The sequence below is a fragment of the Schistocerca serialis genome, chromosome 1 (genome assembly GCF_023864345.2).
Source record: "Schistocerca serialis cubense isolate TAMUIC-IGC-003099 chromosome 1, iqSchSeri2.2, whole genome shotgun sequence".
Lineage (NCBI taxonomy): Eukaryota > Metazoa > Arthropoda > Insecta > Orthoptera > Acrididae > Schistocerca > Schistocerca serialis.
In genome coordinates this window covers 1,146,142,292-1,146,157,595 of record NC_064638.1, presented here as the reverse complement: position 1 = coordinate 1,146,157,595, position 15,304 = coordinate 1,146,142,292, and the positions used below count along the sequence as shown (strand labels likewise).

Here is a 15,304-nt window from a genome sequence, read left to right as displayed (position 1 = left end):
TCATCTCTTCTCCTCTCTCCTGAATGCTTTCCTCCACGTCTATCAGCCACTTGTCCCTTAGCATTCCCTTTGACACACTTGCAGTTTCTTATCTTTACTACGATCTGTTGCAGATACGAAAATTTACTCGCAGAATGCCACCATAGCTACTTTTCACAACGAGAACAGTTGCTGGGAACTGGAGTCGCCACCGCAGTTAGTGAGCTGGCAGGACAGCATCGTGGTGACCACTGCTCCCTCGTACGCAGTGGGTGTGCTTTCCTCGTACATGTGTGTCACGACGAGTACCAGCTGTTCTATCAGTTCTTCACTCTCCATACACCACAGCTCACGTGAGTTGTAATCAGTACTGTGCTATGTAAATATGGTGAAAAGTTCTTGCAGAATGCAAATAATGTTGAAAACCATTATTCCTTCTTTTTGCTGTTGAAGTATGTTATGTGGAAAGATACAATAGTTGTTGATATTGCAGGGAATCAGCTTGAAATTAGTAAGAATTAAATTTCATCGTAGAAATGTTTCACATTTTTATACTATTTTGTTTTTAACTGCACATGTAATTTTTCACGAGCACACAAGAAATTATAATTCTTTCTTTCAGAACGTACCTTGAGGGTCTCTGTACATCATTGTATGATGTACTCCGGCCATTTATTATCCACATAAATCATCTGGAAACATTAGCAGAAGTTTGTAGCATATTGAGACTGGAAATGTTGGAGGAACATGTTCAAAATAACCGTAAGTGTTTATTGTTCATACAATACAGCCCAAAATGAGATTTTCACTCTGTAACGGAGTGTGTGCTGATATGAAACTTTCTGACAGATTAAAACTGTGTGCTGGACCGAGACTCGAACTCGGGACATTTGCCTTTCGCGGGCAAGTGCTCAACCAACTGAGCTACCCAAGCACGTCTCACGACCCATCCTCACAGCTTCAATTCTGCCAGTACCCCGTTTCCTACTTTTCAAACTTCACAGGAGCTCTGCTGCGAACCTTGCAGAACTAGCACTCTTTGAAGAAAGGATATTCACAGAAGAGCTTCTGTGAAGTTCGGAAGGTAGGAGACCAGGTACTGGCAGAATTGAAGCTGTGAGTTCGAGTCTCGGTTCGGCACACAGTTTTAATCTGTCAGGAAGTTTCAACGCAGCACATACTTAACACGATGTAAATTGAAACTTGTAAATTAATGTGTGTATTACCTGTATTAAGGTGTCTTATTGACTATGTCCGCCTCCGTAGCATTACCGCCTACCACAGAGGGGACCGGGTTTGATTCCTGGCAGGGGACTGGGTGTTTTGTGTCCTTTAGCATTTCATCATCATTGACTTGCAAGTCGCCGAAGTGGCGTCAACTGAAAAGGACTTGCAATACGGCGTGCGAACTCCCCCGAATGGGGCCTCCCGGCCAACAATGCCATACGATCATTTCCATTTTGGCTATGAAATGTCTGATGTGATTAATGAGTAAACAAGTAACTGATAGCCATTTTCTTGAACTGCTGGTTTCCCATGTGTTCAACTGGTTATTAGAGGAAATCAAAAACTATTATTGAAATAATGGAAGGAGTAAAATTAATAACACCATATGGTTGAGATGCTGAACAATCAGATAGGCACATAACCAAGATTGAAAATGTTGCTGAATTTTCGGACTATATCCTCTTCCTGAGCTTCATCAGTAACATCTTTGTGGCCTGAAATCATGCTGAACAACTCCTCCTCTGCCTTCAGTAACTGATTTCCTTTTTCCCAACTGAAGTTTATCTGCTGCTCGTCCAAATTCCGTGGCACTTTCCTGGATTTGACGTCCATTCTCGTTGAGGCTCTACAATTTGGTCCACATCAAACCAACCAACAAGCAGCAATATATCTAGTTTGACAACTGCCATCCAGTCCACTTCAACAGTTCTCATCTCTACAGCCTAAGTATGCATGATAAAATAGTCCATTACAAAATGGCATCCCTTAGTACCTGTTAGGGCCCACAGCTATAGTGCGAGAGAGAGAGAGAGAGAGAGAGAGAGAGAGAGAGAGAGAGAGAGAATACACTTTGCATACTTTGGTGGAAGTTGCCTAAGATCACTTAATGCCAGTCGAGTGAGCACTTGTACATGGCGACATGAATGACACAGACAAATTTGCACATGTCCATGGCCATACAGATGTTGCATGCCTACATTCTAAATTGCATGTAGCCTGCAAATTTGCATTGTGCCCATGTGGCATGTTATTCGCCTACTACCCAGAGTTGGGTGAAATTTATTCAAATGTTGAGTAACAAATGCAGAGAGAAATTATTATTCGTAAAATAAAGGAGAGGCAACTAGTCACCTATAGCTGAATGATTGGTAGTGCATAGAAACTCCCAACAGAAAGCCATTTATACCAGCTTTCAAGCTTTTGCTCTTTCTCTTGTGAAAATAAACACATCACACAGACACCGAAACCACATTCCCTTTGACGCACTGACTGTCACTCTCGCTGTGGCTACAGATGTGTGTTTTTCCACTAGAGAAAGAGCAAAAGCTCAGCTCGAAAGCTAATACAAATGGCCCTCTGTTATGTGTTTCTTTGTGCCACACATTATCCAGCTGTGAATGAGTGGCTCCCTTTCCTTTATTTCACATATTATTCTATCCAGGAATTTCCATTGTTTTTAAAAATCAGTATTCATTGTTCATAAACAACAAATACTATTCAAATAATTTTTCACTCACAATGATAAAGACATGTATTCCTCATCTGTGAACAAAGTGTTACACATAATGGATACATCTGAAACCCAGTGATACTTATTGCTCCAATTATTTTTATTTTATTAACATATGTACTTTTTGTTGCTTTTAAATTAGCTTTTCAGAACAGCTGTTATGTCAGACATCTCAGCAGAAACTTTATTTGATTTTCAAAGATTTGCCACTGAGACACTAAAGAAAATGTCCCACAAATGCAAAGGGGATATCAGTGGGTTATATCTCTTGAATTTGTGATTCCACATTACCTTCAATTCTCAAATTATATTCATAATAAAATTTTCTTTTACATTGTAATATCATTCGGAGCTCGTATCCTAATTTCAACAACTTTCTTTCACTCTTGTATGTCTGTAGTTTGTTGTAAGCATCCCTTGGTCATAGAGAGCAATATAAGTGAACTATTTGTTTTTAAATTGTGTGCAAGACATTGCTGCAATAATTGCGATTGGTGTAGAAAGTCAAAATATGTCTTCTAATCGTCTGTTCATGCTTTCTCGATACAAAAAGTTGCTATTGTACTGCAGTGTTATGAACTCACAGTATGTACTCAAGACTAATGTTTCTTTTGAAATTTTAGAATGTCAAAGCTCTATGTAGCTGTGAAACTACTTCAATTCTAATGTAAAATTTACTCAAGAGTTTATCGTAAAATACATTTGGATAACTTTGGGCATCCAACCAACAGCATTCCATAAATGTTTGAGGAGTTCTTTAGATTTAGTCTGTTGATGATAATTGTTTGCAACTGAGTTTTTACTTTTCGCAATCATTTTGTAGCATTTCCAACATGAGTGAATTGTGTAATAAAGACATATACATCTAATAGTGTTAATAATCTTAGTACAATGGAGGAAGATGCTGCAAATTAAGTGTTTCTGTTGGATGCAGTCTCACCTTTCGCTACTTATGTTGAGCACTTCCACAAGTTAGTGGGAGGAGGGGAGGGGGGGGGTCGGCAAGTAGTATTGGCAACTGTAGTCAGTTTAATTGGGCCGCGTTGGTAGTGTATCTGCTGAGTCTGTCTGCCTGTGATGTATTTTTGTGTTGCATTTGTTGTGCTCTAAAACAAGTAAAGCTGTGCTCAACCCACAGTTTGGTTTGAGTAGTGTGTTGCTTTACTAGTTATGGCGGTGTGTCCTTGACTTCCTTCCATCTGCAAACTGACTCACACAGCCAGTTAGAAGAGAACCTACAGGTCAGCATGCACATATAGATTATGCCTACTTGACGTGACATTTTTCTCGTTGTTGGAGATGATAGAAGTGATAACTAACAGAAAAAAATTGTAGAAATGGTGATAAAACACACAATCTTAGGCTTTGTAGTCTGGAAATTGAATCACTTTTTTTATCCTACATACATACTATGCAAGCCAAAAAGTATATCATTCTTTCTATTGTGCCTGTCCGCAGTTCGACGTGTCATTTATGTGGTGCCTAGCACTTTATCTGTTTCATAGTATTATTTTGGAGCTCTTGAAATGTAAATAAAAATAAATGCTTACTTTTCTTAACAAAGGATGGAAAGTTTTACTTGAAAGTAAAAATTTGACTTTAGGGACAAAACTGTGAGACCGAGTTGCAAGAAAACTTCCTTGAAATAGTTAATATTAGTGCCCAGAAAAGGCGGTAGGTGCTGAAATAATGAAAGATGAAATAAAGTTAAATTCATGAACAGCATAATATTGTCTGTTTTGCATATGTAAAGCACTTCTTGTATCCCTGAATTGTGGGCATAATATTTATGTAAAAGGGAAGAAAGAATGGAAATCCACTTGCAGGCAGAGTGAACCTATCATCATATTATTATTATTCTCTTCATGACTGCTTTCCCATATTTAGTTTTTCCACCCTAAAAAAATGTAGGATAATAGCTTTAAACTTTTGTTTTCATATAAATTCAAATACTATTTTCAACACATGCCTTTAGGAGAATTACTGTTCATCAGACGTCAGCTAAAAGATTAATGTGTTTTACACCCTGGTAAAGGTTGTAGGCATGGTAGTGGCATCATTCACTGTTAGAGTATTTGCAGTGGTTTAGTTCATGAATGCTACTTTTTTCCTCGTCCATTTCCCAATTTGTATTTTATCTCCAAAAAGAAGTAAATGTTCCACAGATTCAATAAACGCAATAACGACAGTGAGGAGTCACTTGCAGCTTAATTTTATGGAATTTTTTCTACAGTAGGAATAGTCCCATTGACAACACTGTAGAAAGCAGTGCTTACTGCAGAGGTAGGATGTTATTGAAAACATTGTTCCCATTATTTTTCTGGTTGTTTTGGGATAGATCACCTCGGGGTTTTTTTTTGAATGAGTGAACCATTCAGACACATTTACGTCCAGTCCATTTATAAGTTATTTACTGAATAGAATTTGCACTGAGCCAAGGTAACAACCACTAATTATTTAAGTTACAAATAATGTATTCACAAATAAATTAGTTTGAATGATATGCTTTGTAGAGTAATTAAATACAATGTAGCTGGAGTGAAGGTTGTTTTTTTTTTTTTTTAACAAAGTGAACGGTTGTGCTACTCAGCATAAATGTTTTTCATTTGTTCTGTCCAAAGTATGTCTCAATGACAGCATGATTTTAGCAGCAGAGTAAATGTGAGCATTATTTCATAAGTTATTCTTTCACACAGATTTAGCTCCACAGCTAAAGCAATGACCTTCAGTAACATTCAGTATTTGATATTTTCGTTATATCACTTTAATTTTTGTTGTACATTATCATACTCAATCACTGTGGTAATACTTGACAAGTCTCCGGTAAACAGCATAAACTTTTTCTGTAGAAAACATGTAAAACTGACAAGTGAAAGAAATTCTAATTTTAAATGCATTTCAACACTTGCCAGGCCCATTAGTGCCACTGCATTGTGATGAAGTTGTGTAATCTTTTCTTAGTCATGTGGCAGGGGCACTCAGTGAGTGCACGCCACATGATACTGAGTGCAGAAACCGTCACCTGCTTGCTTCCACGTGTACAAAGCAAGTGACGGGCAGCGAACTCTGCGCACGTGGTTCGGCTGTGCAGATGCAGTGCTCTAGGACCTACACAAATGACTACCCTACTGCTCCTGTCAAAAATTAGTTCCCAGATGGTCTTTTCCCCCTGCCCCTGCTGCCTGCAGCCTGCCCATTTAAATACAATAGTTTTGTACAATAAGATGTGGAAGAAACAATTGTCTCATTTGAAGGGATAACATAATACATTTTGTCAGTCAGGAAAAATGAATAGACGAGGATAATGCATTTCCAAGTCACTTTTAAAAACATTTTTCACTTGGTTGATATTTTGTAGTTGTGTATTTATGTCTTTGGTGCTGTGATTTGTCACAACCTTTCACCAGACTTAAATCTGTTTGAGTCCATATGGCATATTTCCTCTCATGATATCTAAAAGCATCTATCCACACAATACCTTGCAAGTATTGAAGTAGTGAGGGAAGTGTTAAACACACCAGGCAAAAATTATTGCCCTCTCTCCCCTCCCCACGTGTCCTCCACATAAATACCAGCAACACCACCTCTAGCTTCAAAAACATCTTGATCGGCCTCAGAGTAGTTGTCCACAGGTTTCTTATAGTTCAGCATGTCCAGCCGAGACACCACTCATTGGGGATCAAATCCCTGTGAGCCACAAAATTGCAGGGATGCTGATTGCTACATTTCACCATTTGCTCCTGGGCATTCTCTGTGGGAATGAGATTGTGCAATTTAGTAGGCTGGTGACTGTAGGTATGATTGTGCCCAAGTGTCTGTCTAACCGGGAATATGTGCATGCGGCCCTCTGGACCTGGCGAGCCAGAAAATGGTTGTGTCCAGAACATAATCCTCATGAACATATAGGGAAAAGAGCAAAACTTGGTTACTGAGACTGCTGAAAAAAAGTTCCGGTTTACACTTACGTAAGCCCGAATAAATGGGCTCAAGTCCTCCAAAGGAGAGAAAAAATCAGAACCTCTGCCGGCCAGAGCTGTGTGCTCCATGTCCCTTGTTGTGCCATCGGTGCACCCATTACCTCACACAATTTAGAAAACAAAAACAAAATTGTGGCATGTCAGACTACAGTACTCTCCTCCAGTCACCCGCTGTCCGGTTGTGTGCTGTACAACTCCGACCAGAGCTGCCAGTGGTAGCGGTTGTGCGTAAGTGAAGTGTGCTTGCTTTTGTGAACTTGTGTGCGTTTTCTTTGTTGAAGAAGACTTTGACCGAAAGCTTCAATGTGTAAAAGTATTTTTGTTGTGCCTGTGTGCAACCCAGCAGGTCATCTTTACAGTCAGTAGCAATCTGTCCTTTTCCTAGAACTGTTGATATTCCAGCCTGAAGTTTTCATTGTTTGACAACAATATTGTAGTGAGATAACATCAGCTCATTGCCAACATTGTTTGTTGCAGTCCACAACAGATCTAAACCACGTTTAAAAAAATATTTCATACTTCTGCTCACTCCAAATGGCGTTCAAAACATTTATTATGTCAGCTTTTCATTTTATTGTAGCTGCTTTTCTACAGCCTCTCAAAAGAAAATCATAGCTACTAGCCACTACATACCATGGAAAAATTGAAAAACACAAATGTGGCAGTTTGAGCTGCTTTTTTCAGTATTGTTTAAAATCACATTCCTCTTATAAAATGTCTGAGATGTTGCCTCAAACTCTTAATGATTTGGATCTTTGCTTCCCAGTGTAGCAAGTTTCCTTTTTGCAGAATTTGATGCCCTCCCAAACACATTTTTGCATTCATCTTCTTCTAAAGTAGTTAGAGCATGGCAGTGCTTGTATAGCTTCTGAAAACTGTCCTTCACATATAATTCTCAGATTGAACCTAGATGATCAACTTTAGGATAATGTACATGTGACTTTGGATACTTTGAGCCCTGAAGTAAAGTTAGAATTTCTACAAGGTGCCTGGCATGATCTCTCCCAAATACCGTATGGGTGTAAATGCTATTCACAAGGCTGTCTCTAACATTCTGTATAAAATTTACACCACTGTTGCTTGTGTGTCTCATTTCTGACGACTTAAAAGAAACCAACAATATCTAAGTAGCAGCTTTGCCAATAGAACACTGACTGCAGGTAAAGGACGATGTTTTGCTTCCTTTGAATTTCTATTTTTCAACTTGAAAAATTGAATCTCCTTGTGTTTACACTTCCAAGTGTTTAGGAATGCTGACTTCAGCATTGTCACAACTTCATTTAAATCAGACGTAACTGTCGTCCCATATTTGTCAACCATACTTAGCTTATGTGCCTGACACTGCACACAGATCAGGTGATGGCCAAGAGTTTCCTAACAGAGTAGCGTATGGAGACCTGTCACTAACAAACATACGTACAACATTGTATGGCACTTAGTGGTCCTGCACTTTGTCTAATATTATTAGTTTCTGCATGTAAATTTAATATCTAATACCCTCTGTTCTTGCATTTTCATTTGCATAGGAAATTAATCGATTTTGTTACATTACAAGTTCCTAATCAGGGGCAAATTATTTAGTTTCACCTGAGTGCTTCGGTAGTTAGGTTTTTGAATATCTGCATATTACTAGACACAGTTCGTGCGTTTTTGTCAGGGTCTACAGTAGAGTTGCGCAGCATGTGTTGATAGTCCGTTTATCTGCATAGTTTAGTTTTCCATGGTCTTTAGTATGGACAGGTACTGCGATAGTTGTTTTTGCGGATGCGAGCCGAGTTGGTGATGCTTCGCTCTCAGCTTCAGGCTATGATGGCTTCGGTTACTGCGGTGTAACGACGTATTTTAGGTTTTCGTTTGATATATGTATGACCATGTGCAGACTTCGTCACCTACGTCAGTTACAACCCACTTCAAAAATGATTCATATTCTTTTTAAATTGTCATAGAATGGTTCTTGAACGAAACTGTAAAACATCAGTTGAGTCATTTGCAGAGAATTACATCACTTGGGCCAATTGGTTTTCGTAACTTTTTCGAATTTAAATTTCGTTTGTTTCTCCTCAGAAAATTATATAGACACACGTTATCTTGATCTAATCGATATCAGAATCACACATTAAATAAACTTTTTAGATTCAAAGTTTCGGTGAACGACGTAAGAATTACTAATCTTGTCAAATATATTATTAATCCGTTCACACAATTCTTCATAAATAAATCTTCAAGACACGTGTTTCAACTTTAGTAGCATACACTATTTTATTAGCTTCCTACACATACAGATGTGAACTTGAGCGTTGACAGACAGTGACTAACATTTCAATAAGACTAAGATCTATTTGATGTCATTGTTGTACAAAAAGAGTATAAAAATTCATTTTTAATTTTTTAGAAACACGACGCAACAACTCGGTTCCAGGATCTTCTGTTGCTCCTTGGCTGTCGACCCGCGACGTATAGCGGCCAGCAATTTCCTCTCTGGTCGCGGCAACGAAGATGCTGTCCCCGTTCGTTGCGCCGATCTCTCCGTACATGAAACACATAAAAAAAATACAAAACTTTTAGATAATTCACATTTATTACAAATAATAAGAAAACACATAAACAAAAACTAAATTAAACTTATAGTCACCTGCAAACTGGGCTGACTTGGTGGATGGGTGACGTTTAATTTCGTCCCACTACATACCCCACCCACAAGCTCAGTTTGTCAGGTTTTAACCGGAATTAAAACTGTTCAATATACAATATTTAACTGTTAATACATTTTCCTCACATTTTACGTAACCTCAAGTCCTTGCTATTAGATAGATTTAATCCTTTTAACACGATACCGTTGTGACTATTTGTCATTTACTCTTAATTGTGCTCTTATGGTAATTCGTAACCGAATATAGGGAGATTGCTCCTCTTCAGTTAATAGTTGCTAATAAATACTAATTTAGTACGTTCTTTAACGTTGTACATTAGGACAGAGCGTTCAAATTGTGATAGATTAATTTCAGTTTCATTTATTTACTAGAGTTATTCTTTTCAAGAATGTATATTACTAATAAGTTTCTCACAATATCTAATAGTACTATTTACTTTACGTCATTCTCTTCCCTAATGCCTTATTTATGCCTGAGGTCAAGAAGAAATCAAGCAAAACTTTCTTTAGAATCTCGGCACGGCTTTCTTTACCTTCGGACACCTTGTTGGGTAATGGCAATTTATTTAGGAGAAACAAGCGAGAGAGCCCCGTTTGGTGTGTTCTATATTAACACTATTACAAACCTCTATTAAAGGCACTCTGCTATGTTCTCGTGAGCTATATAGCTCTGGACGCCCATGGTCCCTAAAACTATTAACCATCCCCTTTGGTTCCTACTATCCGAGTAAATTCAAAATACGCAAAATTCCTTTAGACCTAAGAGCAAAATTTCTTCCATATAAATCCCCCTTTTGATTATCTTTCTCTTTTTGAAGTACCAGTAGATTATTGTAGAACACCTGTTTAAGCTTTCTGTTTCATTCTTTAAAATAATACGTAACTATCACGAAAAACTTCACATGAACAAACTATGAACGCTCTTCCGTATGTAACATATACTAAATATTAACTTATTTAGGAATGAAGAGTTTCATTTGATCAACACTATATAATCCTTTAATTACACCTGATGAAGGTTCCATAAGAAGTAATGCTTTGGGATGCACAATCTTATGTACAACATATGGACCTTCAAAGATAAAGAAGAATTTTCTACATTCCTTATCGATCTTAGAACTTTTAGGATGAGATCGTACTAACACAAGATCTCCTACCTGAAATGAGGGTTCTACAGCCTGTTGATTATAGCTTTTAATTCTCCGTTCGGCATTTTTTACAATCTGTTCGCAAACTTTTTCGTCTGGAATGCATTGTTGTATCTCATTTACTGGTGGCCAAGGTAAAGCAGCTAGTAAAGGCTCACCTATAATTCGTTTGCCTAAAATTTCTATAGGTGATAATCCCGTCGTTAGGTGAGGCAATTCATTTAATATCTTTTCGAATTCAGGCATTAGTTTGGCCCACCGAGTATGTTTATGCGCACAATAAGTTCTACATAATCGTCCTAATTCTTTCATGACTCTTTCTACTAAATTACTTTGAGGGTGATATTTCGAAATTAAGATATGTTTGATTCCATATTGTCTTATCATATCTTGAAATCTTTGACTAATAAAGGCACTACCGTTGTCAGACATAAGTCGTTTAGGAATGCCCCAGTTAACAAAGTAATTTCGGGTGAGGCAGCGTATAACGCTTGCTGTATTCGCTCGTTTCAAAGTATATAGTTTCACATGTTTGGACCAACATTCCATTACAACAAACACATATGTTAATCCTCCTGAACTCCGAGGCAGAGGGCCGAAAAAATCTAATGATAGTAGATCCCACAAACCTCGAGGAATTACAGCATATAATTTATAACGCTTGGATTTGTTATTAACTTTAACCTTTTGACAGGTTTCACAAGCCCTAATAATACTTCTCACAATACGTGACATATTTTTGAAATAATAATACTTCATTAGATGTTTAATACATTTATGAATTCCAAAATGCCCGTAACCTTCATGAATATAAGTAATTAACTCGTCCACAACAGTTTTCGGAATGCAGACTTTCCATCTCTGGTGTTCCCTCTGTGCTTTCCAATACAACAAGTCGTTAAAATATAACCACACACCCCGGGTGTTAACTGTTTCGTCCCCATTATTAAGGTTTTGTATAATTCGTAGAATAACATTTTTCTTTCCTTTATGTAATACGGTAACCTACTACTTAGGACTCGTATTAGATGACTTTCAATTAATTTAGCACGGTTTAAATTCCATTCAAAATAATTCCTGTAACCTCTCCACCGTTTAGAATATGGAGGAGGGGCTATCAACTCTAAAGTTAAGTGTTGTTGTTTTCGTCTTGACCAATAATTTTGTTTAAACTGCTTAACAAAATCATCCCAATCCCTGAATTCATTTCTATGCAGTACTGCCCATTCCGCAGCTTCTGCTTCTAAATGTCCTATTACAAATTGAATGCGTTTCTCATTACTCCATTTAGGAGATAATGATGTTTCAAAAGCTTTTATAAAGATTATAGGATGAAGTTCACCTCCTGGTTTGAATACAGGAAATCGACTTGCTACATTTGAATTTGTCGTTATGTCATCCAGACATTCTGCGAGAGAAATAGTCGGATTTTGTTTAGATTGCAGAGACGGAGTTGCATCGGATTGGCTTGCCGTGATTGCCTTATTCATATTGTTGTCATCCGTGCTAGCAAATTCGATGCGACTGTTGTCTCTGATTATGTTATTACCTCTGCTACCTGAAATGTTCTCGTTATTATCTAATTCCGATAATCGTTTAGTAATTTCCTGTATCCGCATTTCTGTATTGGATACGCGATTAGCTAATATCGATTCTTCACTGTGTTCACGATGTGAACGCTCTATACCTTCGTCAATATTATTATCTTTGGCAGTCTCAAGATTATTGCATATTTCAGTAATTAAAAATTTCATGTTTTCGATTTCGGTATGGTCCTTTTCTACTTGATGAGTTAATGTCTCTAATTCTACATTATCTATTGAAGAAATCTCTACAGGTTTGGTAGAGACCTCTTTAATAGATTTCAATAATTCTCTGCGAACAGTTTCTGTTTGCATAGAAAATTCATCTCGTAACATATCGTTATTTTTCTGTATTTCATTTACAGCTAAGATATTGACACTATCTAGTCTCTCGGATAAGTCAGTAATATCGTGTCGCATGCGAGCTTTTTCCTCGCGCGATTCCTGGATATGTTCTTCTAACCTTTTACAATTATCAGCAATCTTATTACTAAGTCCTACTAGTTTTTCTTGCATTTCAACTTTAGAAGACTCTATTTTATCACTTAATTCTCGACTGGTTTCATTAAGATATTCCTGCAACCTGTCTGTTGATTTTATTAGCTCCCCTTTAAGTCTAGCAGTAGATTCCTCGTTAGACTGTTTTAATTCCTGTTTTAGTTCCTGTTTCAATCTAGCAGTAGATTCCTCGTTAGACTGTTTTAATCTAGCCATAGATTCTTCGTTAGACTGTTTTAATCTAGCCATAGATTCTTCGTTAGACTGTTTTAATTCCTCTTTTAATCTAGCAGTAGATTCTTCGTTAGACTGTTTTAATTCAGCTAGGAAATCCCCGTTAGATTGTTTTAATTTAGCTATCGCCCTAAAAAGGGATCTCATGCTCCTATCGGACATAGATTGCTCTTCGTCTGACATTTCACTTCCCGACATTATTGTAAGATATTAACTATTTACACACGCAGACTTGTAATCAACAATCCTATAAAAGCACACTTCCTATGTACAACACTCCACTTCCAACTTGAAACAAACTCACCGGACACTAATATTGTAATTTGTAGTTCTCGATGATCAGTGTGCTGCTATGGGCTGCAGATGTAACAGCCGTCGATGCAGCCGCTGAGATGCTGCGACCCCGCTTCCGCAACCGGCCGGACGCTGAGTCGAACACCGGAAACGTCGCTGGCTACAACCACGCCCGGCACCGCCGTAGACAGGCGAAGCCCTCAGCAACACCTCTAATACCAGCCGGAGGAACGCCCCGCAGCTGACGTACTGGGCCTATTAGTTTAGGGAGAAAAAAGGTTGTCGGGGTTTGCAGCGTTCAGCTGCTGCCCAACAGATGCGCCTTCTCGTGGAACAACTGCGTGACCGTACTGCTTGGCTGCGGCTCCGTCAGATGCCCACACCCACGAAGTCGCCGCTGGCTGGTGAAGGCTCCACGAAAACTCGCGTTGACTTCCGAAAGGACTCTTGATGCTTTGTTTCGTACCTGTGTGCCTTAGTTGCACACAAGTCCTGTTTCTAAGGTCGCCACGGTGCGGTGTAACGACGTATTTTAGGTTTTCGTTTGATATATGTATGACCATGTGCAGACTTCGTCACCTACGTCAGTTACAACCCACTTCAAAAATGATTCATATTCTTTTTAAATTGTCATAGAATGGTTCTTGAACGAAACTGTAAAACATCAGTTGAGTCATTTGCGGAGAATTACATCACTTGGGCCAATTGGTTTTCGTAACTTTTTCGAATTTAAATTTCGTTTGTTTCTCCTCAGAAAATTATATAGACACACGTTATCTTGATCTAATCGATATCAGAATCACACATTAAATAAACTTTTTAGATTCAAAGTTTCGGTGAACGACGTAAGAATTACTAATCTTGTCAAATATATTATTAATCCGTTCACACAATTCTTCATAAATAAATCTTCAAGACACGTGTTTCAACTTTAGTAGCATACACTATTTTATTAGCTTCCTACACATACAGATGTGAACTTGAGCGTTGACAGACAGTGACTAACATTTCAATAAGACTAAGATCTATTTGATGTCATTGTTGTACAAAAAGAGTATAAAAATTCATTTTTAATTTTTTAGAAACACGACGCAACAACTCGGTTCCAGGATCTTCTGTTGCTCCTTGGCTGTCGACCCGCGACGTATAGCGGCCAGCAATTTCCTCTCTGGTCGCGGCAACGAAGATGCTGTCCCCGTTCGTTGCGCCGATCTCTCCGTACATGAAACACATAAAAAAAATACAAAACTTTTAGATAATTCACATTTATTACAAATAATAAGAAAACACATAAACAAAAACTAAATTAAACTTATAGTCACCTGCAAACTGGGCTGACTTGGTGGATGGGTGACGTTTAATTTCGTCCCACTACATTACACAGATTGAGGCTGCAGTGGATGGGCACAACTGTTGTGGGCCAACCGTGGGGATCCAACAGACGTCCTGTGCGTCAGAATCTTCTGATCGGTCCTCACCGGTGGCCAACCCAGTTACTGCTCGCACTGAGGCTGACCCCTCACCTGTGGTCGAGTGGGAGGTCGCCCCAGGGCGAAGCAGGCGGCGAAAGACTTCCCAGGTGGCCACACGTAAGGCCTCCCTGGTTTGTCTGACAAACAGGTTCCAGGTGCTGTCTGTGGCTGACACTGTCGCTGAGCCAGATGCTGTCGCCTGTCCTGTTTCAGAGGAAACTACTCAGCATGCAGGATCAGGGCAATCACAGATGGTGGGATTATTGGTAGTTGGGAGCTCCAATGTTAGGCACGTTATGGGACCCCTGAGGGTCTTAGCTGACAAGAAGGGTAAGAAAAATCAATGTGCACTCCGTGTACATACCGGATGGAGTCATTCCAGGTGTGGAAAGGGTCCTCCCGGATGCCATGAACAGCACAGGGTGCAACCAACTGCAGGTGGTTGCTCACATTGGTACCAATGATGTGTGTCACTTTGGATCAGAAGAGATTCTCTCTGGTTTCGAGTGGCTTACAGTAGTGGTAACGGCTGCCAGTCTTGCTTGCAAGATGAAAGCAGAGCTGACCATTTGCAGCATAGTTGACAGGACCAACTGCGGACCTCTGGTACAGAGCCGAGTGAAGGGTCTGAATCAGAGGCTCAGATGGTCCTAAGATCGTGTAGGCTGCAGATTACTTGACTTGGCGCCAAAGGGTGGTTGGGTTTCGGGTTCCACTGAATAGGTCTGGTGT

General features: G+C 38.9%; 1 protein-coding gene across 1 annotated transcript in view; it reads left to right on the top strand.

Annotated features, from left to right (window-relative positions):
- LOC126456041 (conserved oligomeric Golgi complex subunit 3) overlaps positions 1 to 15,304 on the top strand; it is a 116,712-nt gene that overhangs the window by 51,555 nt on the left and 49,853 nt on the right. The window contains exons 7-8 of the mRNA XM_050091799.1: positions 114 to 332; positions 602 to 741. Of these exons, the coding sequence (XP_049947756.1) occupies positions 114 to 332; positions 602 to 741 (359 nt within the window). The remainder of the gene's footprint in view (positions 1 to 113; positions 333 to 601; positions 742 to 15,304) is intronic.